This window comes from Syngnathus acus, chromosome 6, assembly GCF_901709675.1.
Source record: "Syngnathus acus chromosome 6, fSynAcu1.2, whole genome shotgun sequence".
In the NCBI taxonomy this organism is placed as follows: Eukaryota; Metazoa; Chordata; class Actinopteri; order Syngnathiformes; family Syngnathidae; genus Syngnathus; species Syngnathus acus.
In genome coordinates this window covers 7065841-7090073 of record NC_051092.1, presented here as the reverse complement: position 1 = coordinate 7090073, position 24233 = coordinate 7065841, and the positions used below count along the sequence as shown (strand labels likewise).

Here is a 24233-nt window from a genome sequence, read left to right as displayed (position 1 = left end):
GATACCATCCGGAGCCATTTATCCAGCGGACCGGAAGTTTAAGCCGTTGCTCCTGGTGAACGAAGTGAATATTGACGGCGTCACTTCAGACCAAAATTATTCCTCACCCCCGTTAGTTCCCCCCAGTCCCTCAGCCATGGCGTTCAGCGCTAGTATCGACGTTGAAGGTGCCACACAGCATCTCCGGGATATCCTGAAGCTCGACCGTCCTGGTAACAATACTGGTGAGTTTGACCGTCAATGCAAAGTGGGGGCGCTCGTCTAGGCCGCAGAAGCTAATGCAACCCTAGCCACACGCATTGATGCAGATTTTACTATGGCCACGGTCGCTTAGTATCTACCAATAACAACTTAATTGTCGAATTAACAACATTTCAGATTGACACAATTCCTCATGGTTGTCAATTTTTGATTTGGGGTCAATTTCATGACTGAATGTACTTCACAATACTCGACTAACTGCGCTGTAAGCGTTTGTGTTTCTGGCGTAAGATAAATCGAAAGGCGTCGGTCCTGCTTTTCTTTTCTCAAATTGCTTTGCAAGGAAATGTGACTTTTTAACTTTGGATAATATATATTCGAATATGTCGACGGAGTGAATGTTTTGTGTGTGCTGCTGCACTCGTGTTAAAAGCTAGATTGGAGCGTATGTGGCTATTTTTCAACTTAAACGAAACTTAGCAATTAGCAAGATACTACAAATGTGTAGTTTAAGGTTGACATAAATCAAACATAAAGATTGTTGAAGTGCATGAAATATTTGTTTGCCTAAGTGCGTTTTAAATTGTGTGTGTGTGTGTGGGGGGGTATTAAATATTCAAGTTGCAAGAGTTCTTTATTGTGCAATGGGACAATTTGTGGCACAGACAGATCAATCCACATATACAATCGATTTACAATTGCCCCCCCCCAAAAGAAAGCTTAAATAATGACAAAATAGCTCAAATGAATTGATAAAAAACAAAAAGTTACTCAAACCAGCAAATAAAAACAAACATAAGAACAGATTCAGTAAAATGAGTTAAACATTTAATATCCATTATATTTAAGGTTATCTGAACCCTCAGAACTTTTCCTGAAACGTTTGGATTGGAGACTATATAGTAACTTTTGGTACACCGTTATGATGCAATGTGGTCAACCATAAATTTTTGAGTTGGAATAATTGTCATTTTGTGGTAGTAGATATATGTTGACCATTTTTGTTATAATGAAAGCGCCTGAGAGAAATGTATTTCATTCCTTAGATACAGAAGCAAGTGATGGTCAAAGACGGTTGTCCTTTAATGGAGAACTCAACGGGCTATTGGGAACAGCAGGTCTTCTCGGAGGTGGTGATATGACATCGGACTCGACCAGACCTATTTCCGCAGTCAACAGCATTGCTCAGGATATCCAGATAATGTCTGTTTATCAATTGTTTCTTTTGTCACTTGAACATTTTCATTTGCTTTCATTCTGAAATTTTTACCACTAAAAATGTCAAAGTTTTTGTTGTCTTGAGTTTCAGATGAGGTAATTTTATTTCAATGGCTGCTCCAATTTCAGTCGCCTTTCTGGAGATGATCAGTCTACCTGCATCCCCATCATCTCGGACAGTGTGGAGATTGTGGCGAGTCAGGAATCGAGCATTAACAGCAAGGCTCGAGGTAGTAACATGGTAAGATTCTGGATATTCCTTTTTTTTTTTTTACTCTAGTAACAGCGAACATAAAATGAAATTAGTGAATGTAGAAATCCCTGCACCACACGAACATTCCGCAGCTCTATATTCTTCAATCTGTAAGTCAAGTCAATCTTATTTATATAGCCCACAATCACAAACATGTCTCAAAGGGCTTCACATGGCCACAGTTGATAATTATTCTCTACATCCCCTGATCTTATCTCCCAGTAGGGCAAAGAAAAACTCTCAAAACTGTACAGAAGCTTTTCCCTTCATAACATTTTTCTGTCCGCGATTGAGTTGGCAAAGAATTGGCCTTAGTTCTGGCAGACCTCGTTTTCAGTTGATCTGACCTTTACAAATCCAGTCTTGTAATTCGTAATTGGGGCGTGTCTTCGGGTGGGCTGGGGTGGACATTGCCCACCCCGACATAAGCCGTGTCCACCCAGAAGAATCATTTCCCCATGCAGTGAAAACTGTCGAAAAAACAGTTGTATAAATTTTTTGGGGGGGAGTGTTCATAGCTTTCTGTCATTAGACATGAAAAAACACACTAATTGGCCATTTTGACGTATTGGCGTTCTTAGTGATGCTCCTGTACATCAGCAAACCACAACAACTTAAGTTTTTACATTTTGAAGGCTGCGTGTTTCTTTTAAATTACCAGCTCACTGGGTCATTTAACGTTGGCAGTTAGCCAGCTTCAGGCTAATTCTAGCAGATTTGTTGCGAGTCACTGGAGTTGGCTTGTTGGGTATAAAATAATTTTACCGAAGGCTAACATGATTAGTATTTTATTTATTTTTCATGAGGTAACGACTCCAGATCCCCCTACAGAAATTGGATGCTGTGATTGTGTTCGCTCCCACTCCGTTCTCAAAATTAAACCACATCTTGTTTATGTAACCTACTTAGGAAAAGCAACATTTTGGTTTTGCCCACCCAAATAATCCAAGTGCCTACCCACAGATCACATACTAATAAGACCGCTCTGTATTGTAGATAATTTCAAATGGTGAATTTCTTTTTCTGTTAGGTGAAGATTCAGCCTGTTGCCAAGTACGACTGGGAGCACAAGTATCATTATGGCAGACTTATTGCTGTGTCAAATTCCTTCATGGCATATGCAATTAGAGGTAAGAGTCTGGGATTAAACTAAATATGAAATACTATATATTAACCAGTGAAGACAAACATGGGTATTGTGTTAGTTTTATCTCAGGGCTGCTGCGCACTAAGTGATAACTTGGAACTCCACTGCCCTGTTGGGGAGTGTGCAAAGTTCTGCCACAAGATTTCACTAATGGCCGGTCTTGGCCACTGGTTTTGCAGCGATTGTGATGACATCGCAAATCACAGCCAATCAAAATGCACAGAAGCTTTCATAGAGTAAAGCAAAACAATTCTGATTTTTAAGCAAGCAAGATAGCCACCTGCTGTCAAGTAATGGAAATGCAGTGTATGCAGTCAATTTGTTTTGCAAAAATACTAACCGGTCACCATATTTTTATAATTTCATGTAGCTGTGGATGGAAAAAGTGACGCTTGTAAAAACATATGAATGAGCGGTGCCCACCCTACCAGGTCCATTCAATGATTGGGAATCAGCCCCACCTTTCAAAATATCCACACTTTACTCTTTATTGTCGTGAGGGTTGTAGATATTGGAAAAACCTGATATTGTTGAATATAGTGATAATGATATTGCAATATTTAACATGTACCCAAAGAAATAACATTTTATCAAATGAAAGAATTAAATATTTTAATGTGCCAAAATAAGCAATCGGTATGCATTCTTAGCCACTTATAATTCCCCAAGACAATGAGACAACGTTCGCTATATACAACGTTTGTTTTTTGTTATTTGTATTTTTCAATATTGTTTTCCTCAGAATTGAGTGATTCCATACCCCCCCCCTCTGTTAAAGCAACTGACAGCCATGTTTTTTTCTTGAATTTCTTGTTTCTCAAAGCCAGAGAAGTTGCCGTTTGAAATGATTTACGCTTTTCGTCACGTCAGTAATATGCTTTGTCTATACATAATGAAACTGAATGAACATGCATTTCCGCATTTGTGTGTTTTGCATTTCTTGTGTTTTCTGCGCTCAATGTCTTTTCTATCATACCTTCCCTCAGGAGCCAACAACCAGGCTATGATACGCGTTTTGAGTGTGGGCTCTGCAGAGCGATGCTTACTGAAAGGCTTCACTGGTGCCGTCACCGATCTGGCTTTCGCCCACCTTGACTCGCCTCTCTTGGGTTGTGTCGATGAAGCTGGCAACCTGATGGTTTGGGAACTCACCTGCACCAGCAGTACAATACTGTATCCTGACTCGAAGTTCAGCTTAAGAAATGCTCTACCATTTTTGTTACATCCAATTTACATACCTACTTCCCATTATTTTTTGTAGAATCAGTCTTGTCATCCAAATACTTTTGAGCTGTAATTGTACCCTGTAATATGCAGACATGCACAAATAACGTTTGCTTCATCTTGCTTTCCTTAATCCATGGCCCTAAGAGATCAAATAGTTGTTCACATCCAAAGGCCACAGGACACTCCACTGAACTTGCATCGGCGTCTCATCTGGTGTCCTTTCATTCCAGATGAAAATGATGACAACCAAGATGACACCAGCCAGACTTTGGCTCTTCTGCATGAAGATAGGGTATCTGTCTAATGTTAAAAAATGTAACGTGACCTGAAGCAAATACCAGTCTTCTGTTCGTATTGCATCTTGCACTAAAACTAGGCACAATGGAGTCAGCGTAAGGCAGGGGTCTCAGAGTTAGCTTTTGTGGGAGATAGTCTGGGTGTGTCTGGGTTTCATAAAGTATTTGTCAAAAAAGTATTCAAGCACAACTAATCCACTCTTCTAAATCTTTAGTAAAAGTAGGTCAGAACCCTAAACAGTTCTTCAGAAGATGAACATTTCTGTGCTACTTTGCATACTACTCGGCATGTTTAGCTGAGTGGCTAAGGGTGCGAATCTCTAAATGTAGAGAAACGATTTTTGATTCAGAAACAATTTTTGATTCAGAAACAATTTTCGATTCAGAAATTTTTGTTGCAAAACCCACGACTTCATATGGCAGTCATGAATAATAATGAAGTGTGCTGTAAATGTCACAATAGACTCGGTAAAGCTTGAGGTCACACATAGGTGCTTCGAGTGGCTTTTTTCCCCAGAGCATCTCCCACTTATTATTTTTTTTATTTGTCGGAACGTTTTGAAACTGCTTTATCGCTGAAAAAGCTGCGCGAGGGTATAACTTACCTCGGGTCTAGCGTATTAATCATAAACTTAAAGCCCTCGCCTTTGACTGAGCTGTTTAGCAGGCGATAGAGTGTGTGCATTTAACATATCTTGTATTATTTGCTCTTCTAGGCTGAAGTGTGGGACCTTGAAATCTTGAGGGCCAATAATGCAAGTTGGCCTGTTAATATCACAGATTTGAAAGAAGGCCTCATCACAGTGGATGGATATAACCAGGTAGGACTTGATATATACTTGACTATATAGAAAAACAACTTTTAAAGGGGGAGTCAAGTCAAAAACCTTTCTTCATAGTAATCTTCTACATGCCCCCACGAGTCGAAATAAGCTATGTTGACAAATCAGTTTTCAAGGCATCATTGACTTATTGGGAACCCACTAGCTGCATATTGTGCAGAGAAGCTTCATTCGCCCCGTGGGAATCACCTGTCACCGCAAATCCATATTCTGTGAAATGTACCTTTCTTGTTTTTTCTTGTGTTAAATCCTCACTGGGCCTTTCCACCATTGCAAAGAAACTTTCCAAACACGTCTGTGTATTTTACTCATTTTGCTAGGTTGTAGATTTAATATAATTGTAATTTAATTTAATATAATCGAATATTGTGGTTATTTTACTGTCCTACCAGCGTGTCAGTGAAGGCGCCCTATCTCCAGATGGAACAGTGTTAGCCACAGCCAGTCATGATGGATACATAAAGTTCTGGCAGATATATATAGAAGGGGGCCAGGACAAGCCAAGGTATGCCAGAACAATGAACCTTTAATTTCGAAAGTTGAAGTCCTCCCTGGTACTTTTCTACCAGAGTCGGAGAATGTCCTCTTTGTCTTTTTTTATTTTCAATTCTTTTCCTAATTAGATGTCTACATGAATTGCGTCCTCATGGTGGACATCCCCTTTCCTGTTTACTCTTCTGTGACAACCACAAAAGGCAGGACCCTGAGTAAGTAGAGAAGTCCAGATTGCGATGAGCAAATAGCATGATAGCCACACATATGAATCTATCGCTGTTTAATTTACAGAGTCACTCCTCTGTTTCTCTATATAGTGTTCCATTCTGGAGGTTTCTTATAACTGGAGCAGATCAGAACCAAGAATTAAAGATGTGGTGCACTGTTTCATGGACGTGTTTGCAGACTATCAGGTTTTTACTTCAGCCTTTCAGTTGCACTCTAGGTGTTATCTCAGTAACTACCCCTCTGGCACATGGGGGGTCCAATTGCATTTCATGTGCGGCCAGTGCCCCTACAAAGCCCCCTCTAGCTCTGCCAGTGTCTGAATCCCTGCTCTTATACAATCTGGGGAAAAACAAAACAAACACATTCACTAAAATCATTAATTAAATGTTTGCCCTTTTGTTGTAAGAGCACCCCAACTTTGTTGGAGCCTTTATTCATTAGTCCTCTTTTGTAGATTCTCTCCAGATCCACTGAACATGACAATTCTGCCTAGTCTTAAGGCAAGTTTGGACCTGTCTGCTGAGTATCTTGTCCTTTCTGACGTACAGAGGAAGGTTAGTGCAATATTGTCAGTATGTTTATATAATGCTCACTTTGTATGGAAATCTTTGGGCCCCTCACGATCCAATTATGATTCAGGGGCTTGTGTCCGATTATAAAACGATTATTGATGCAACTTTAATTCATGTACTGTATTGTTTGGTGTGATTTAAAGACAACAAATTCCCCCATTTACATAACTTTCTTATAATTATTATTCCAATTCAGGTGTTAAGACATTGATAAATACTTGGCTCTGATTTATATTCTGGAATGCAAAAGTCCTGACGTGAATGATTGCAAGATGTGTTAGATGTGCTAACTTGTAAACTGTTAGCACAATAAGATGCAAACAATCATCATAGTAGTCATGACTGTGTTTAGGACAAGATGGGTTTCTAACTAGTGACATGCTGGCAGAGTAAATAGGAGACATGAAAGCAATATTACCATAGGCAATTTCTGAAGCAAGCCAATATTTTTTGAAAGATAGTCTTTCATTCTGTATGTGTCACTTATTAAAATTGCCAATCAGATTTTGTCATTGTGGATTGTCTGCACTTCTACTCCTCTTGAGAGATTGAGACGTGCACTCTAGCATGTTTCAATTCCTAATAATTCAGATGCAAGGATCACTGTCATTTGTCATTGTCAAAAGATATATTTAAGTTGTGGATTTATTCATTGCACTGTGGGTAATTTTGCTGTGGTTGCTGGTGGGTAAACAAATACGTACAATGTCCGATTAAGGAGCAAAAACACACTTGACTTGACTTGGAGTGTGCTTGTTTTCATCGGGGGTAAAAAAAATGAGCTCTTTATTTGACCACCAACATTATTGCCTACTTCTACTCTTTAAATATAAACTTGCTGTGGCTCCTTGGCAGGTTCTTTATGTGATGGAACTGAGACAAGATCTGGGAAGAGGCAAGGCATCTTTCACTGCCGTGTCTGAGTTTCTGCTGACCCATCCTGTGCTTAGCTTTGGAGTTCAAGATGTTGCCCAAAGCCGTTTGCGACACACTGAAGTTCTTCCTGCAGAGGAGGAGAGTGAGAGCACAACAACAGGTGAGTCCATGAAGGCTTTTATGGTGGTGGTGGGTTGGGGGCAAACTGGAGGTCCCATTTTCATCTGGAGCAATTTAATAATCATTTTTACACAACGCAGTGGACATGATTGATTGATATTTTTCCCTCTGTATGTGATTTCTTTCAGAGGGCACTCAAGGGCCCACAGAGTCCAAATCTGGCATCCAGATTAAACTGTTCTGTGTTCATACCAAGTGAGTTCTTGTACACTGATCAAATCAGTATTTTGTTCAACAAAGTACCAGTTTAAAGTTTGTATTCAGCATTCAATAGCGCAAGTTTTTATAAAGTGTTAGTCAGTGCCTTACTCAAGGGTTCATATGTGGGCACAGGGGACATACATAGGGTGCTCCTTGGATGGTGGTTTGGTCTGTAAAGGTTTTTTTGGGGGCTTCATTCCTTCTACGCCATTAGATTTGATCGGAAATACTTTGTTTTCCTGTTGTACGGTTAAATATTAAAAGCTAAATGTTACACTTAAGTAGATAAGCTAAAACTGCATGTCTGTTTTCATTTATCATTTACTTGGATACCTTGTGGTTTTAGGAGTTTACAGGATGTCCAGATCTGGTTCCAACCTAATGTGGATTCCAACGCTACTAGTCTGCCCCTTTCGAATCCTCCAGATGGTTTCGGTGGGTTACATGTTATTCTATTTGTTTGCACAATTACAACAGGTCTCTCAAAATGGTTACCGCTTCCTTTCATGTTGACCCTGAAATATCAGAGCAAGTTTTCAATATAAAAATGATATATATTGGCCACATAGTATAATTGCCTAAGTCATTTCAATATTTTTTGGAATACAAGAAAAACGGAACGGAAGGAAAAAGACCCAATAAAAATACCGGGTGGGTGTTATAACAAAACGTTTTTTTGTTTTCCAAAAATATTCAAATATCACTAAGGCAATTATGTTAAGTGGCCGACCATGTGAATGAAGGTGATTTTTGTTTTTTTCTGATGAATTATTTCATGTTCCCAATAGGGTTTTCAGCCCATCTCACAGACCAGAATTCTGACAAGGACTCAGGGAGTGGATCCCAGACAGACCTAAGGAACATCTCATCACTTCCTGCACCTACTGACTTCCTGTCAAACACAACCAATGGCAATGAGCAAATGCCAAAATTGATGACTCCTGATGCCTTCATGACACTAAACACTTCGGTATGAAATTTTAAAATCTGAAACGCTTCATGCATTTGTAGCATAAAATTGGCAAATACAATGTGAGGTATTGAACAACATATGCACTTTTCCATGAAAATCAGCTGAGCACAATCAGTGACGATCACGATCGGTGGCTGATCAATCAGAGCACTACTGTGTTCTCTTGCAAACTGAAATTTCCAGTTCTTTTCACTATATTATTTATGAAAGCACAACATTGTTCTGATAATGGTCAATGTTTACGGACTTAAAAATGCTCTGATTGTACCTATTGCACAAACATGGACGATCATGTTTTATATTATTATACTCTTCAGGTGCCTACATCTCCTGGCAGTAGTGCCAGCAGTCTGACAATTGTGACAGCAATCAGCGACTCAACCAATAGGTATGTTTTTTTGTGCATAATGGATGGATGATAAATGCTGATGGGATTTAATATGGGTCTGTCTGTAAGGCATTTGCCATTGGCTGAAGCAAGCAATCACATAATCTTTAGAGAGGTTGGAGAGTCATTAAATATAGTTATTGTGTTCCAGAATAATTAACCACTTGATGAAATGTCGATATATTGTTGAGTTGAAATGTAACAAGACAAAGGTGGCCTATCATTGGACCATAATACCAGCATCATTAGTCAAACTTTCGCCATCTTCCCAAAATCAGCAAGTTCTTTCCCCAACTTGTGTTTGTCGTGTCAAAGCATTTTCAACATCCTTCCAATGTAATATGTATGAATACAATATAACACATGAGAAAAAAATGGTATGTTTTTATTTTGACAGAACTTCTGATGACATTAGTCAGAGCCCCAACCGTGCAGATAACAGTTTGTCACTTCCGGTTTCTAGTAGCAGTCCAAGACCTGCTTCTACTGCTTCAACTGTCCTGCGAGGACTGGAAGGCATTCAGGTATGACCTGACACATCTGCCAGCTTAAGACTTTGTCAAATATTACCAATGTTCTTTCTCACTTTTTCTCTCCATGTCTCTTTGCAGACACTGGCATCCCCTAGTGCTCCAATTGCGCTTGACAGCCCTCAGCTTCTTGATTCTCCACTCATGGCACCCCTTGCCTCCCCAACAAGGGCCCGCTCCCCTGATGTTATCTCCTCAGCGTCTACAGTCATGTCCCAGGACATTCCAGAGATTGCATCCCAGACCCTGCAGCTCCAGCGTGGTCTTGTGTCCACTTTGGATTCTTTACCTCTGTCTGCTCTTCAAACTGATAGTATGGCCTCTGCTGCTTCTGCCCTTCACTTGCTCACTTCACCACGATCAGCCAACAACAGGTACCACAATGAAGTCAAATGTCTGAAGTTCTTAAAAAGAATGCATATTTTTCAGATGAGCACTGGTCTAAAGGGTTTAGTTTCCACATTTATACGTATCTAGTCCATTATTGCAATCTTTTCCTGAATTATCAGTGCAACAACTGAGTTAACTCCCTGGTCCAGGATAATTGCGACCCATTCAGCCAGGGTCTCCTGCAAAAATGTCCCAGAAAGTGAGGTTTAGGGACTAAAAGATGACTCAGAAAGTGCGTACGCTAGTACTGTAGGTTGTGTGCCAGAGCATCTGCATGGTAATATAATTGAATATTACCATTGTTCATGAAGGATAGATTTGACGTATGCAGCCATTAATTAAACTAAATAATTGCGAGAAATTGTTGTCCCACTCTAGTTCTCGTTGGCTAATTGCGTTCATGATCCTTTTACGTGACTGAGACATGCATATTCTTCTCTTTATTTTTTCCCAGCCTATTGCCCCTTGAGCTTGGATGTGTCGATGGGCCTGTTGGAGGGTCTCTAGAGTTGGAGCCCAGACTTAGCCAAACACCATCTCTCCTGGAGAACGCTTTATCTCAGGATAATCCTGGGTTAGCAGGAGGGTCTACAGAGAACAGCATTAGCCACACCTCTTGGCCAGCTGCTCCAGACATCACCAGGGAAACAAGGAATAGAGAAAATAGTCTTGGAGACTGGTAATAATCTTTAAAATACCATTCATCTGTAGGCATGGGCCAGTATTAAATTCGGACTGCATTTCTTTCCCCATTGAACATAATCCATTTTATTTACATTTGGTATATTAAGATGATTACTAACAAATATAAAAATCCAAATACAAGATGTTTTCACGTTTATTCATAGTTCAGCCTTGTTGTTGAACTGTGCACTGTACTGTAAATACATTTTGTTTTGGATATTTAAATGATTTGAATCCTCATAACTTCCACCATTGATAGACTTCATGCTTTATTGCACTGTGATAACAGTATAGGAATATGTGGAAATTGGGTTTGGTACTTAAAGCCTTTTTGTGACAAGTTGCATTGGATTTCCCATATCAAATCCAAATAATATATGGCATGAAACAGCATGACTAAGATGCCTGTTAGTACTTTGTACCTTTGTTTAGTGGTCTCAATACTTCTGTGGATTTACACCTCTGTCACAGCTCAAGGGATGATTCAAACGACAGACTCCTGAGTTCACCCTATGCATGTCGGTCCTATTGCCTCTCACAGAACGACAGTCAGGATCCTGGTGCTGAGCAGAGGTAACACACGTGTTATGTTAATTCCGGTACGCAAGGGCATTTGGCTTTTTTTTTAACACACACTGTCTCACTGTTTGGCTTTAGTGACCATGAGGATGAAGTTGCTGGTTCAGCATCATCTTCTGCAAATTGTGCCACACGTTCCTCTCACAGAATACCTGTTAAAGACTGGAAAACCTCACCCAGAAGCTCACCAAAGCTGAAGAAAAAGACCAAAAAAGATGAGAGGTGTGTGTCGATGTTTCATGTCAATGTAGAACTCGAGGAATGGTCATTGAATTGGCACACTTCATGAACCTGTGTTCTTTCTTTTAATTTTGTTTTTCTTTTATTCCAATAGTGACTCACCTCAGTTGAGACAGTTGGACTCTAGTCAGGTAAAGTACTCACAAAAAGCAAAAGTGTTCAAGAAAAGTCATCCAGAGTCAGAAATGACAACAAATGGTTCATGAAGCAGATTTCAAGCTTTATTTTACTAAGAAACTGCTACATCTGTTGATTAATCAGATAGCAATGATATCACGCACCTCCTTAGCCCATGCTCTGGAACCACGTTGCAAGGGTTTCTGAGAGACAATTCCATTGTCACTGCACAGCCCTGAAAAAGTGTAACGAAAAACCACTACGCAAAACCAGGCTATTTCCTGGTCGAACCGGTGCAATGGTAAAGGGGCTATAGATTTGCGCTCATCACACATCTGTCAAACGGATGTTTTGAATAAATTTGGTGGAATAATTAAACACCAGATTGGAATAGATCATGTTGACTATGTGCCCTGTTTTTTATTTAGTTTAACAGAGTCAGAGCAAAATACCTTGGTATCCTCTTTAAACATTCTTCATCACAATTTAGTCTTTAAGTAGTATGTTTCCCCATCTCATTCGTTTTGTTCATGCCCTCCGCAGATGAATACAGATGTGCAGCAAGAGTTAGTAATGTTTCTCCGAGGACAACAAAGAGAGTTAACTGAACTACGTGGACAAATTGAAGCCATGCAGAGCTCCATCATAGCCCGAGTAGAACGTGCGCTGACCAGCCATCAGGAACAAGAACGTATCCTTCAGATCTAGTGAGATTGGAGCCAGTTGTCAGTTCTTGTCATGTAATAATTCTGAGGAGTAACCCCACGTTTGAACCAGTCACTGGTTTGACACAACAAATGCAGTTTGCACTGTGGCGCCCCCCCCCCCCCCCCCCCAATAAAAAAAATGCAGCCCGCCTATGTTGCCCGTGCGAAAAATCACTACTGTATACAACATCATTTTCTTGTGAACTTTAACTTTCAATTACTTCAGAGTGCAGACTAGAGCGGGTTCTAGCAGAGACTCGGACTCAGCAACACCATCAGGAACAACTCAGCCAGCAGCTGAGCCACACCCTTTGCAATTCCCTAACAACCAGAATGGACAAAGTGCTTCGAGAGGAGATGAAGAAAACTGTTCCTCCAAGTAAAGAAAAACACAAAAAGTTGATGATCACCAATGTGCACTTGACAAATGAGCTTGTCTGTAAACATGACAGTTCTTAGAAGTTGGTTCTTCTTTTTTTTTTTTCTGTCTGAATCTCATTTCAAGTATTTTCTTCTAGCACGGACAATTATCGCTTATTGATATTGGTCCTTATTTTTTTTTCTCTCCCAAATTTAACTCCACAAGCCACATTCAAATCATAACCCTAACTCAATGCAAGTTTAGCATAACCACTATTCAAGTTGTGCTTGGTAGGGAAACCTTGCCAACACAATAAGGTTATTGAAGGCCAATGTTTTTCTGATCTGTTTAGCAATTTCAAAGAGTCTGGAGCCAGTGACATCTCATCTAAGCAACACCATTTCTTCGAAACTGACCTCGGTAGAGGTTACCCTGAAGGACAATGTTATCAAGATGGTCAAATCCAAGGTAGGTGTCTGACCTTCACTACCACTTCTAAAATGACTTGTTTGCATCTGTATGGTCTACGATCTTTATTGCCATGTAAACTCTCTTCGTACTTAGGTCTTTGCTCACAATAGCTATTTCTTTGTCGCTAGAACACAACAGATGCAATTGGCCGAGCCGCAGCAGAGGCAATGCAGGGTCCTATCCAGGCTGCCTACAAAGATGCCTTCCAGGGCATTGTGCTGCCTGTTTTTGAGAGAGGCTGCCAGACCATGTTTCAGCAAATTAATGAAAGTTTCAAGCAAGGAACACATGAATGTAAGTCCATTGTGATTGTCTGGAAATCTCATTCTACAATGAGTACATACTACTTTGGGTATCCGTAGCAGAAAGATGATGATGAAACATATTAGCCTCTTGGAAGGTGAGGCGCGCCCATTGAAATATAATTAGTGATTACTAGACCTACGTATGTGTGTGTGCGCGTGTGTGTGTATTTATATATATATGTATGTATATATGCATGTGTATATATGTCTTTGTAAATATGTATGTTCATGTGATAGAACCTATTTTTCTTTCGCATACATTAAATAAAAAATAATTGCCATGAATTCCAATTGTACAGTATAAAGATGCAAAATATTAAATAATCATGTTTCAAATCTTCATGGCCCAAAGCAATTTTGACCGGGCCACCGTTCAAAAAGGCTTCATGTCGGATGCTGATAGCTATCAAAAATAATTATTTGGAACAGGCTCAGACAGTTTTTCCTGATCATTTTACCAGCTCACTGCAGTTTTGAGATGGTGTCCAGTAGTTCTGAGGTTGTGCTTTTCACACCAGCAACTTCATTAAAACTTCAGCTAAGTTGCAATTCTCTCTGCAGAGGGACAGGTTCAGCTCCTTGGCCATAAATAGGGAGTTTTAAAATTTAATAGATAACCCTTAACAAAATTGAGGTTTTACAATCTAGCCCGTAAACTTGACAATAACTGTGTGCGCAGCTGTAACATCATTGCTACTCTATTTGAGCCAAGGACTGTTTTGTTGGCATGGATTTTATTTTTTATTTATTGGGTGGTTATTTATGTTCCTGTTCAATTAAGAAACATCTTTATTTGTCCCTTCAGGTGAAATGCCGTTTTACGCATGTCATCCGTGGTTCAGACTCGCACAAAGCGCAGAAACAGTGCTGTGCATATGAGAAGGCATGCTCACCATTTTGGGGAGGTGATGTGTTAGCAGGCAGAGGGCCTTGGCAGTGCTAGTAACTCTTTGGTCCTTGTAACAACTAATCCTGATTTTTGGTCACATGAGCAGGTGTAAGCCGAACTCAGGCACACCAACCACTGCCACAATGTTTTGATATAGAAAATACAAAGGTAGCAGATATTGATTTTTCATCAGGATTTGATTAAGGTTGCAAAGATGTCCGGCTGCAGTTTTGATGGCCGCCATTTTTTCTTGTTGCAAGATGTGTTCAAAATTGCCTTCCGACTAGAAACCTACTTTTGCAAACTTAGCCAGTTCAAAAAGAACTTCTCTATTGTATTCAACCCACAAGAACCAGACTTTCAACCAGTGAAGGCATGAAACAAGTGAGTGTTGTAGTGAAAACCTGCAAAAGATCATATAGGTAAAGAAAAGCTGTGTTTGAGTTTCTGCAGATCGAAGACCATTGAGTTTATTCGACCAAGTATGAATTAATATGAGATGTCAAGTTGTCTTCAAGTTTTGCCTCTGATGTGCTTAAAGGCTTCAATCTACAAGACTATTTGTGAAGATAGCCCAAGTACTATTACGAGCAATCGGGACTTGTCTCAGTCTACCAGGCATTGCAGTCTGTCTTGTATAATGCTTGGATCAGTTAGACATTGTATTCTGCTCTTGTCTTATTTGCTTGTGTGAGGATGAGATTGGAGTTGTTCGTTTTTCTCTGTAGACATACAGCAGCTCGAGGTCCATGCAAAGAACAAAAAGCAGAGAGAGCAGGAAACACGAGACCCCACGATTGACCAACTGCAACATATGATAGACACCTTCCAAAGTTCCACCGATCAACTGGCCAATAGCGTGACAGCTAACATCCGGGCTGAGATCCAACATCAGATCCAGATGATGGTGGGAAAGTAAGTGTCCAAGTCATCCATCACCAGTATGTGTGAGTTTCTTTGTTTGGAAAGCTGAGATACTACATCTTGAAAAGTGCTGGCTCAATACCCTCATCTTTATAAATCTCACTTATTGAACATGTTGATCTTATAATTGAGTTGCCCATGCAAACCGTCAATCTGCTCGACGTTATGCATCATCTGTGCCATCTGTTTCTTTGACATTCATGTCATAATTACAGTTAGAACACAGTTGTCTGTTTCTTACATTGATTTCTGTGTTAATTTTAGTATTTTGTTCAAGACATTTAATGTCTGTTTTATTCCAACCCAGACACAATAAACCACTAATAAAACAAAGTACTTAGACTCTAGGGAATGAGATTTGTAGCATTCAGTTTCCAAATAAACCCAATTATCTGATGTCCAGCTACAAAGTGTATGCTGCATTATGCACCCCACCCCTCAACTCTTCTTTTCTTGTTCAGTTTGCAGGAGTCAATTCTTAGTCATGTACAGCGCATTATCAAAGGAGAGGTGAGCCTGGCAATGAAGGAGCAGCAGGCAGTGGTCACCTCCAGCATAGTGCAAGCAATGAGGTCTGCAGCAGGGACCCCCGTCCCTACTGCACATCTAGACTACCAGACGCAGCAAGCTAACATCCTACAGCTTCTTCAGCAGGGACAACTCAACCAGGCTTTCCAGCAGGTAACGCACGACATATTGACATCCACAGCAGCAAAATGTCAACATTGTGATTTTCTTAACTCTTATACACAAGGAACAAGTTTGTGTTGTCATTTGTGAGCTTTTATCCTTTTTTATTTCAGTGAACAACAGGACAATTAACGTAATGCAATTTTTGCTTTCCTGCGGGAAAATTGCAACATTAAAAGCAACCTGTACAGTATTTACAGTTGAAGGAAAAAGTATGTGAACTAATTTCTGCATAAAATAACAGGAGGTAATCTTTTGAGGGACTAGAATACATTTTCTTCAAGTAGTAACACCCAAACATTATTTTCATGTTTTTGTTTTAGAAATTCTTTCAGATCATTGTGTAGGTATGATGTGCCAATTGCAGTTGAGGTTATTTGCTGCCACTGTGAGGTTTACATATTGGCCAATAAAAATGTGGAAATTCATTTGTTTTTTGTGCTATAAGCTTAAAAAATGTTCATCCCTTGCTGTAACTTAAATGATAGAATCAAATCTTATGACCAATTTATGCAGAAATGTCATTCTTATGCATTCCCTTTTCCGGGGCCATTTGTGTATTGCATGAACATGAACAGGACTGGGATGAAAGATTTTCTGAAATTGTTTTCATCTGAACACTATATCATTCTTACTCCCTGTTTAGGCTCTGTCAGCAACAGATCTGAACTTGGTCTTGTACGTGTGCGAGACCATCGACTCCCAGCAGGTGTTTGGACAACAGCCGTGCCCTCTTAGCCAGCCTGTGCTGCTGTCACTCATACAGCAGCTCTCATCCAACCTCAACACTCGCTCAGAGCTCAAAATCAGGTATGACACAGAGCCATTCTTTACCAAAATTCACTAATTGGACACTCGTTCAATTCAAAGTGGGAGAAAAAGGGAAAAATACAAATGTCATTGACATCCCAAATCAAACTGAGCTAAATAGAGCACACTAAGCTTGCGGCGATTGGTAAGGAAACAATTTTTGTCAATAAGCCCTGCGTCACCACATCATTATCTGCTGGATATCAAAAGTAATTTCTCCATTCGCACCCATTTAGAATTGCCAGCGCTCTTGCAACATGCCTGCTCCTGTCACAGAATCCCATCATGTTGCCAAGTCACACATACTGTAAGTCCTGGTGTGGGACGGTGTCAGATTTCAAATGTAGTTTAAGTGTATATTTGATTTGTTCAATTCAATACAAATCCACGTCTGTAATCTTCAAATGAGGTGTTATTGAGAACACAAATGCATCCTACCCCAGCTTGGAAAAGATTGGGATCAACTACGCAATGTGATACAGCAGAATTTAAAACTGCTGACCCCAACTGAGGTGTTAAAACGCTGCACCTTGCCAGCTTTTTATGTTTCGCTCTGTGACAATCTGGAATATAGAAATAATTTAATGAAGAACAAATATTTTGCTGTTTTAACTTTGGATTGGGCTGATCAGTATTGCTCTTGAATCTTTTCCTTGGTTGTCTTGTACAGGTTGGCTGAATGTACTCCCCCCTCCTTCAGATACTTAATGTCTCTTCAGAGAGTGTCTTTATGTCCCCTTCTGCTCTCTGTGTGTGCATCCTTTCTCGTGTTCTAGCAGTCAAATGATTCCCTTAGCAAAGCAAGGTCTTTTTACAGTCTGGTGTAGAGTTGAGACAGTAGAGTTTGCAGCTGGGCTATGGCCCCGTAGAGAAAGAGGGTGTGGTTCATTATGAACTTTTATTGGCTCAGTCAAGTACAAATTTGTCCTGTTGAGCTTAGCAACTAGATCATTGCTGAAAGTCTCCAGAGAAATTGAATAGTGGACATCCATATCCTGTAGTCGCTTAAAATTTGCAATAACCTTCCAATTTGATTAAATACCCAGAAAGGAGGTGAGTCTGTAAAATGGGGGTTGGGTACCTACAGTTGTTGTGGACGGTGGTGACCTTCTGCGTTGGCCTGAATATGGGGCCAGCTGGCACTATAGATCGGGAAAGCGTAGGGTGCGCCTATATAGATGAATGCTCACTTAAACTGCTGAGACAGTAAAGCTGGTGGACACTCAGGTCACCAGATGTCTGACTGAAACAATGAATTGCAAAGAGAGATGCAGTGTGGCAGGAGGAGAGGGTGCAGCTGGAGATGATGAGTCCATCCCATACCAAATACACTAACGCAAGTGAGCTGGTAGCCAGCAAGGCCATAGAGGACAGTGCTTGACTTTGAAGCTTAAGTGACTCGACCAATAAGAAAAACCTTGTCCCTCTCTTGTGTTTTACTTGTAAATGTCTTTCTGTGCCAGAATATATCTTTTGTCAGTGACTGTCATTCTAATTCAAATCTTCCTCTGGGTCCCGTCCCGTGTGCAGCTATTTGGAGGACGCATTGATGAACCTGGACCACGGTGATCCTCGAACACGAGATCACATGGCCTCCGTGCTGACCCAAGTCAGACCAAAGCTCTTCGCATTCATCCAGCAGGACCCCCACAACCCTCTTACCAAGAGAGCGCGACGCCTCATGATGATGCTCCAAGGACTTGTCAACCACTAGTTTATTTCAAATCTCATTTTGAAGATTTTTTTTTTTTTTTAAACAAATGATGTCGAGTCAGTTTTTGGATGAGTATAGAGAACTTGATTCTTTGTAATATTCAAGGACAACTTCAGTCCACTAACTTTTTATTTTCTTGGTGAGAAGGCAGTTGATAGTGTTACCGCTGCGCCTGGGAGATAGAGGCTGACAACGGTGGAGCGTAGAAGTAACACAGAGGTACTACTAGTCGCTGGGACTGATGACTTTTGAGTTTAGGAAGGTTACTACCACTATTTGTCTTCCCATTCTTTCAACCCTCGTCGAAGCCATGTATCAAATGTGGGAACAAATCCCCCCCCATCCAGTGCAAATCAATAGGCTCGTTTGAATGATTGTGAAGGATCACTTTCTAAAAAGATTTATTTTTTTAGTTTTCCAGATCTTCTCCCAGGTTGCCATTGAAGACAGAGTGTTTTGTAACTCCTTCATGCAAGCGTGCATAAGACCTAAAGAATGTTCATCTCTGTGGCCTGATGTCGCCAAACCGTTGAGTTTTTTTCACTTTTAGGTTCCTCAAGCCAAACAGTCTGGAATAGTTCAGGAGTTGACATCTTTAGTGTTTATTATTATTATTATTTTTTTTTTTTACTAAGCTCATGTCAAACAATTTGACTTTTTTCCCGGTGTAGACTCAACTGAGCCAGGTTGTTTCCTTGAAGATTTTACTTTCATCTTTTGTAACAATATTGAAAAAGATAAAATGCTTTATTAAAACTGGCCTTTTCCAACAAACCATTCCACTAAGGCTTCCTATAGGAAGAAAGAACCCCCCCCACATTTGAACAGAATGCTTAAAGATCATCCTTCACAATCTGAAATGTGTGCAGCTTTAATGCTGGCTCCCGTCCAGAGAAACTACAAAGTGGTCTCACTCTACAGTCCCATTTGTTTTGTTTCTGTATTCAATAGTGTACACATTTCCAAAAGTATGAAACAAGTGTTTTGACATACGTTACTGACATTCACCTTTTATCAGAGTATATCTGTTTGAAAACTGGATGTGTAGTTACTTCTTGTGGGCTTTGGGAGGCAGCACCTAATTGAAGCGCATTCCCAATTCGTTGCCCATTGAGTCTGTTTTGGAACTACAAGCACTGTTAGCTCGTGTTCCTCTGACCGTTTTTCTGCACAAACAAAATTGCTGGCTGGCCACTGTTTTGCTGACTGTCAAAGTCCTGTTTTTTTGACATTTCTGCTCAGAATTTAAATTGGGAGTTGCCTAAAAAGTGCCTTACTGTATTTTATCTTGTTTTACATGGTTCTTTAATCCTGTTTAGGCCTTCAGGAAGCTCTAGAGATGAAGCATTGCCCCCTTAAGTCTTGTCTCAGCAGTTATGTCATTAGCCAGGCAGTTTGTGGTGGCGTATAAAGTCCGACTCAAACAGCACATCAGAAATGAACCTGTACTTTCAACATTTAAAATCCATGTTGTCACTTATTTTGGATGCTTGGAAGAAAGAAGTACTATCATCTTGATCTCTTCAGTTACACATGTCAAGAGAAAATAGATTAACTCCTTCTCCCTGGGTGGGAACACAAGTGAAGATTTTGTGTTGTATTCTTTCAATTGTTCCCTTTGCTGTTTGGATATTTTACAGTTTATTTTATTTTAAACGTTTGGAATTTAAAAAAAACAAACTGTTGAATTGATATATTGTGGTGTGTTACGTTGGTTCAACTTCTCTTGAAGCTCCCTTTGAAGTCGGGAATACTTAGTGGAGCATTTCACACAAAGCTCAGAGAGAGCTACTAAAGGTGAATTTTAATACACTAGCATTTAATGTGACGTCCCTTTTTGACCTTATTTTGTTTGGAGTGCAAGGTCAAGGTGTATGTCACTGCATGACCACGATTAGGGCAAACCAGGTAGAAAAATGATTTTTGAGCAGGATAGTCAAAACATTCACTCTTCGCCCATTCTTGATTATAGATTTGCAGACTAATTTCATTTACTGAATTATTTACAAGCGCAATTCTAAGTTTGATTTGAGCTTCTTGCGCTGATAAGCATCTTAAGCGAAATCTCAGTAAACGATCGCTTCTGCAGTTCTCTTTTTGTGGCTGCACTGAAACTGGTTCAAGAATCGGAACGCCTCCGTCAGATAACGTCGTCCGTTTGGGGCAGATGTGGTGGCGCTTGGTCCTTCCTTTCGGCTCCTCTCCTCCCACTCCAGTGTACGGACTCGCCCTCCCCATCAGAGGAGCGCACGGTGCATCCTCTCGCTCACTCCGGACAGTAACACTGCACTAAACATAGGAGAGAAGCCGTTTTACACCAGCAACTGGTTTTATTTGATCTTTAATAAAGCGTCGGGACTCTTCTGCGTGCTTGCGGGACACGTTTCAACATCATGAACTCTTCGTGTTTCTTCGTGCCTGTTGCTTTCCTTCTGCGTAAGTACTGTCCTCCAAATAACCTTTTATAAGTTTGATAACTTCCTTAGTTTGGGTACGAGCTGCCCTTGCGTTCACCCTCACCAGCACTCTGCTGCTGGCAAAATGATCACTCGGGTCTCTCTGCTCAATCTACTGTATTTTTAAAGAAATTAAAGATTACGTGTGCATGCTTGGATCTTGATGGATACACTTGTCTGCGTCTCTCTGCATATATTGATGCTGACTCATAACTTAGGTGGAATTTTAGATCATTTTTCTCCGGATTGTCACACTTGCTCCATCAACCGCACGCAAGTTTCCGCATGCGTCTTTCACCGCTAAACTTGAGTCAAACTAACGGTATCACAAAATGTATTCCATTGTCCAAGTCGGATCATGTGCATTAAATTCTCATCAGCTGCTCTCGTTGTCGTTGCCATCGTTATCATCTTGTCATGCTGCTGTCGGTGGAATGAAGGTGGGCTAAAAGCGTCCCACGGGAGCCAGACACCGTCAGAGTGAGAGGGAACAAACAACACATTCAAGTTCCACGATGGAGATAAATGAATAGCATCTGTCCCACTCCTCCGCTTCATCCCTCTCCCTCAGTCCCATGAGACATTTTTCAGCTCTTTCCATGCAAAACAGCCTCTGACAGTTAACTTAAGACATTAATTAATGTCACTCAATCCTTGTCACGCAGACTTTGCGAGAGAGACAGAGGTTTGCATATTGAACTTATTTAATCCGTTTTAATTTTGTATTTATGACACACCACCGTGGTTATGAGCTTTAGGGTTTGAACCTTGCATTGGCTTTCCTGTGTGGACTTTGCATGTTGTCCCTTCCCTTGAGTGGATTTTCCATGGGTCTAATTGTTTCTATTTGCCCTAATTACTTGGCGACCACTCCAGGTTATACCCAGCCTCTTACCTAAAGTCAGCTTGGATAAGGACGTGTTTTTGAAAATGGATGTATGGAATTTCTTGCTCAGTGTTCTTTGATTATGTTGACTTTTGTAGAAATACAAAATTGTAAGGTCTCTAAAAGAGAAGGCGGATAAAAGCAAGGGTGATTCATGCTTCATTCAGAAATACAGTGTGTGCATACTTCAACCCATAAGAGAAGGAATGAGGGAGTTTATGCATGGTGAAGGATACAATGTAATAATAAGATGTTCTATTGAGACACGAGTGCGTCAGTGATAAAGCAGCACTAACGCATTGCTGTATGGAAGAAAATTCATGTTTGAGTTATCTTTCTCTCTCAGTTGGCTTAAGTCACAAATTCATTGTAGCCTGGCTTTTGATTAAATGACAGGCAGCATTGTAGCCTCAAATATCGACTTTGGCCTTTTTGTGTGGAGTTTGCATGATCGCCCTTTGCTTGTGTCGGTTTCCCCCACGTTCCAAACGCATGTAGGTTATTAAAGACGCAACATTTTCTATACCCGTGTTTCTCACATATTCCATATGGGGGAAAAAAAATCTTAGCACACCACTTAGCAAAGTGATACACAGAAAGTGGGTGTACAGGTTACCTTTAGTCAATTAGTGAAAGAGCTGGCCATTTCATTGTTTTTGCCTATTACTGTACAATACAACACGTACATACCATAGATTTGTTTTTGCCAAAATAACTGACATTGGATAATTTTCCATGGCACACCTGATGATCTTTTATGACTATCAAATGTGCCCCGACACATTGGATCACTGGCTAATACTGTATATGTGAATATGTTGGTGTTTAGCTCAGCTAAGTTGTAGTTCACGAGCAACCATGAAGAAGAAGGTGAAACAAAGCACACTGTAAACTAAATCAAGCAGCAGCAGCAGCAAAATACATTTCTATTCAAGGTGTGTTTGAATTGCTATAAGCACCCAGGCGCTATGCTACAGCTGGGATCCTTTCAGAAAATGTGGTAGACTTCTTGGATCAATTCACTGGCAAATACTGAAACTGAGTATTGAAAATAGAATGAGTGGGGGGAACTAAGTTATTCTGAAAAACGTGTTAACATCAAATAAAAATAAAGTGAGAGAGCAATATATCACCCATCACTGGTCAAATACAAACAGAACAAGAAATTATTTACCACTGGAAACTATTAGCAGTGATACAAAATACATTAGTGAGACTTTTGTCGCTTAAAATGTAACCTAGACCAGTGGTCCCCAATCTTTTTAACACCACAGACCGGATCATCTTCAGACAGTATTTTCACAGACCGGCTTTTAAGGTGTGGCTGATAAATACAACAAAATAAAATGATACGACCGGCATAAAAACAATGGTATTGTGGTGCTGAAGGAAAGTAGATGCAGGAGGTGTGTCGCAAAAGACTTACTTGTAAAACAAGAAATAGAAAGAACAACAACGGAAGTGCGTTACCACATATACACCATGTTTGCAACACATCCTTCAACCTTTATTTCCATGTGGGAATTCTGAATGCGAACACCACAGTATGATATAATAATAACCATGGATCCACTGTGTTCTCCTATGCAACTTTACTCGCAGCGCCCTCGTAACACATCACCAAGGTGTAGTAGAGAATCCGGTCCATTTTACGAAATAAAAGATTGTTCAGACCCATATATAAATAAAACAGAAAAAATTCAAGTTATTTATTCTTTCTTGTGCGGCCCGGTACCAAATGATCCATGGACCGGTCGCAGACTGGTCCGCAGACCGGTCCGCAGACCGGGTGTTGGGGAACACTGCTCAAGACTTTGTAACTTGTGCTCCATTAACTTGTGCAGAAAGCAGTCATATTAAAAATACTGTATAGTGCGACCTGATCTGATGGTACAGATTTTATTAGAGAGAGCGGGAGTGAGAGGGAGAGAGAGAGAGAGAGAGAGAGGGAGCGAGAGTGTGCTCCTTGCAGTCTTCCCTATCATCAGAGACCCCAAAATCACATTAATAGCTGTCCACTGGTGAGCAGGGTATTGTATTTTAATTGTTCTCCCTCGAGAACACTTATAGTATTTTGCTTCCTCCCACATTTTCCCCGGTGTTTACCTTGCTGTCCCTGTGATTTTTCCCCTTACTGTTTTCAACCCTTTTATCACCTCCTCCCAACTCAATGATCAGCACACAGTTTTCAGGGTATTTGAAAGTTGGGTCTGCTGTACACCAAGCGACTGAACTCTTGCGCATTGCTGGGGTTTGGCAGATACATTTCATGAGTGGCCAATCGCTCAGCAGCTGTTTTTTCTCCGATTTAATCCCGGTTCACATAGCAGGATAATCGGACCAAACGTAGCCCTGAATCTTCCCTCTCGTGAAGGCTCCAAAG

At 40.4% G+C, this 24233-nt stretch overlaps 2 protein-coding genes across 4 annotated transcripts in view; both read left to right on the top strand.

The window, feature by feature from the left end:
* Nucleotides 1-25: 25 nt before the first annotated feature.
* edc4 (enhancer of mRNA decapping 4) lies at nt 26-20200 on the top strand. 3 transcript variants are annotated; one of them, XM_037254424.1, is made up of 30 exons: nt 26-224; nt 1248-1404; nt 1549-1660; nt 2703-2802; nt 3806-3992; nt 4191-4338; nt 5059-5163; nt 5577-5689; nt 5808-5891; nt 5997-6092; nt 6362-6461; nt 7335-7515; nt 7664-7730; nt 8083-8171; nt 8525-8706; nt 9027-9097; nt 9564-9621; nt 9709-10001; nt 10472-10696; nt 11173-11274; nt 11359-11502; nt 11615-11651; nt 12181-12328; nt 12571-12723; nt 13058-13173; nt 13305-13470; nt 15099-15285; nt 15756-15975; nt 16631-16794; nt 18325-20200. In XM_037254424.1, the coding sequence occupies exons 1-30, from the start codon at nt 137-139 to the stop codon at nt 18506-18508; spliced, it is 4077 nt and encodes a 1358-aa protein (XP_037110319.1). In that variant the 5' UTR covers nt 26-136; the 3' UTR covers nt 18509-20200. The 3 variants fall into 3 exon arrangements, with proteins under 3 accessions (XP_037110319.1, XP_037110318.1, XP_037110317.1); XM_037254423.1 differs by having other exon boundaries at nt 9561-9621; XM_037254422.1 differs by having other exon boundaries at nt 9495-9621.
* A 229-nt stretch (nt 20201-20429) lies between these two features.
* Nucleotides 20430-24233, top strand: part of nrn1la (neuritin 1-like a) — a 40537-nt gene continuing 36733 nt past the window's right edge. Inside the window, exon 1 of the mRNA XM_037254425.1 lies at nt 20430-20944. Coding sequence (XP_037110320.1) covers nt 20902-20944 — 43 coding nt within the window. The 5' untranslated portion in view covers nt 20430-20901. The remainder of the gene's footprint in view (nt 20945-24233) is intronic.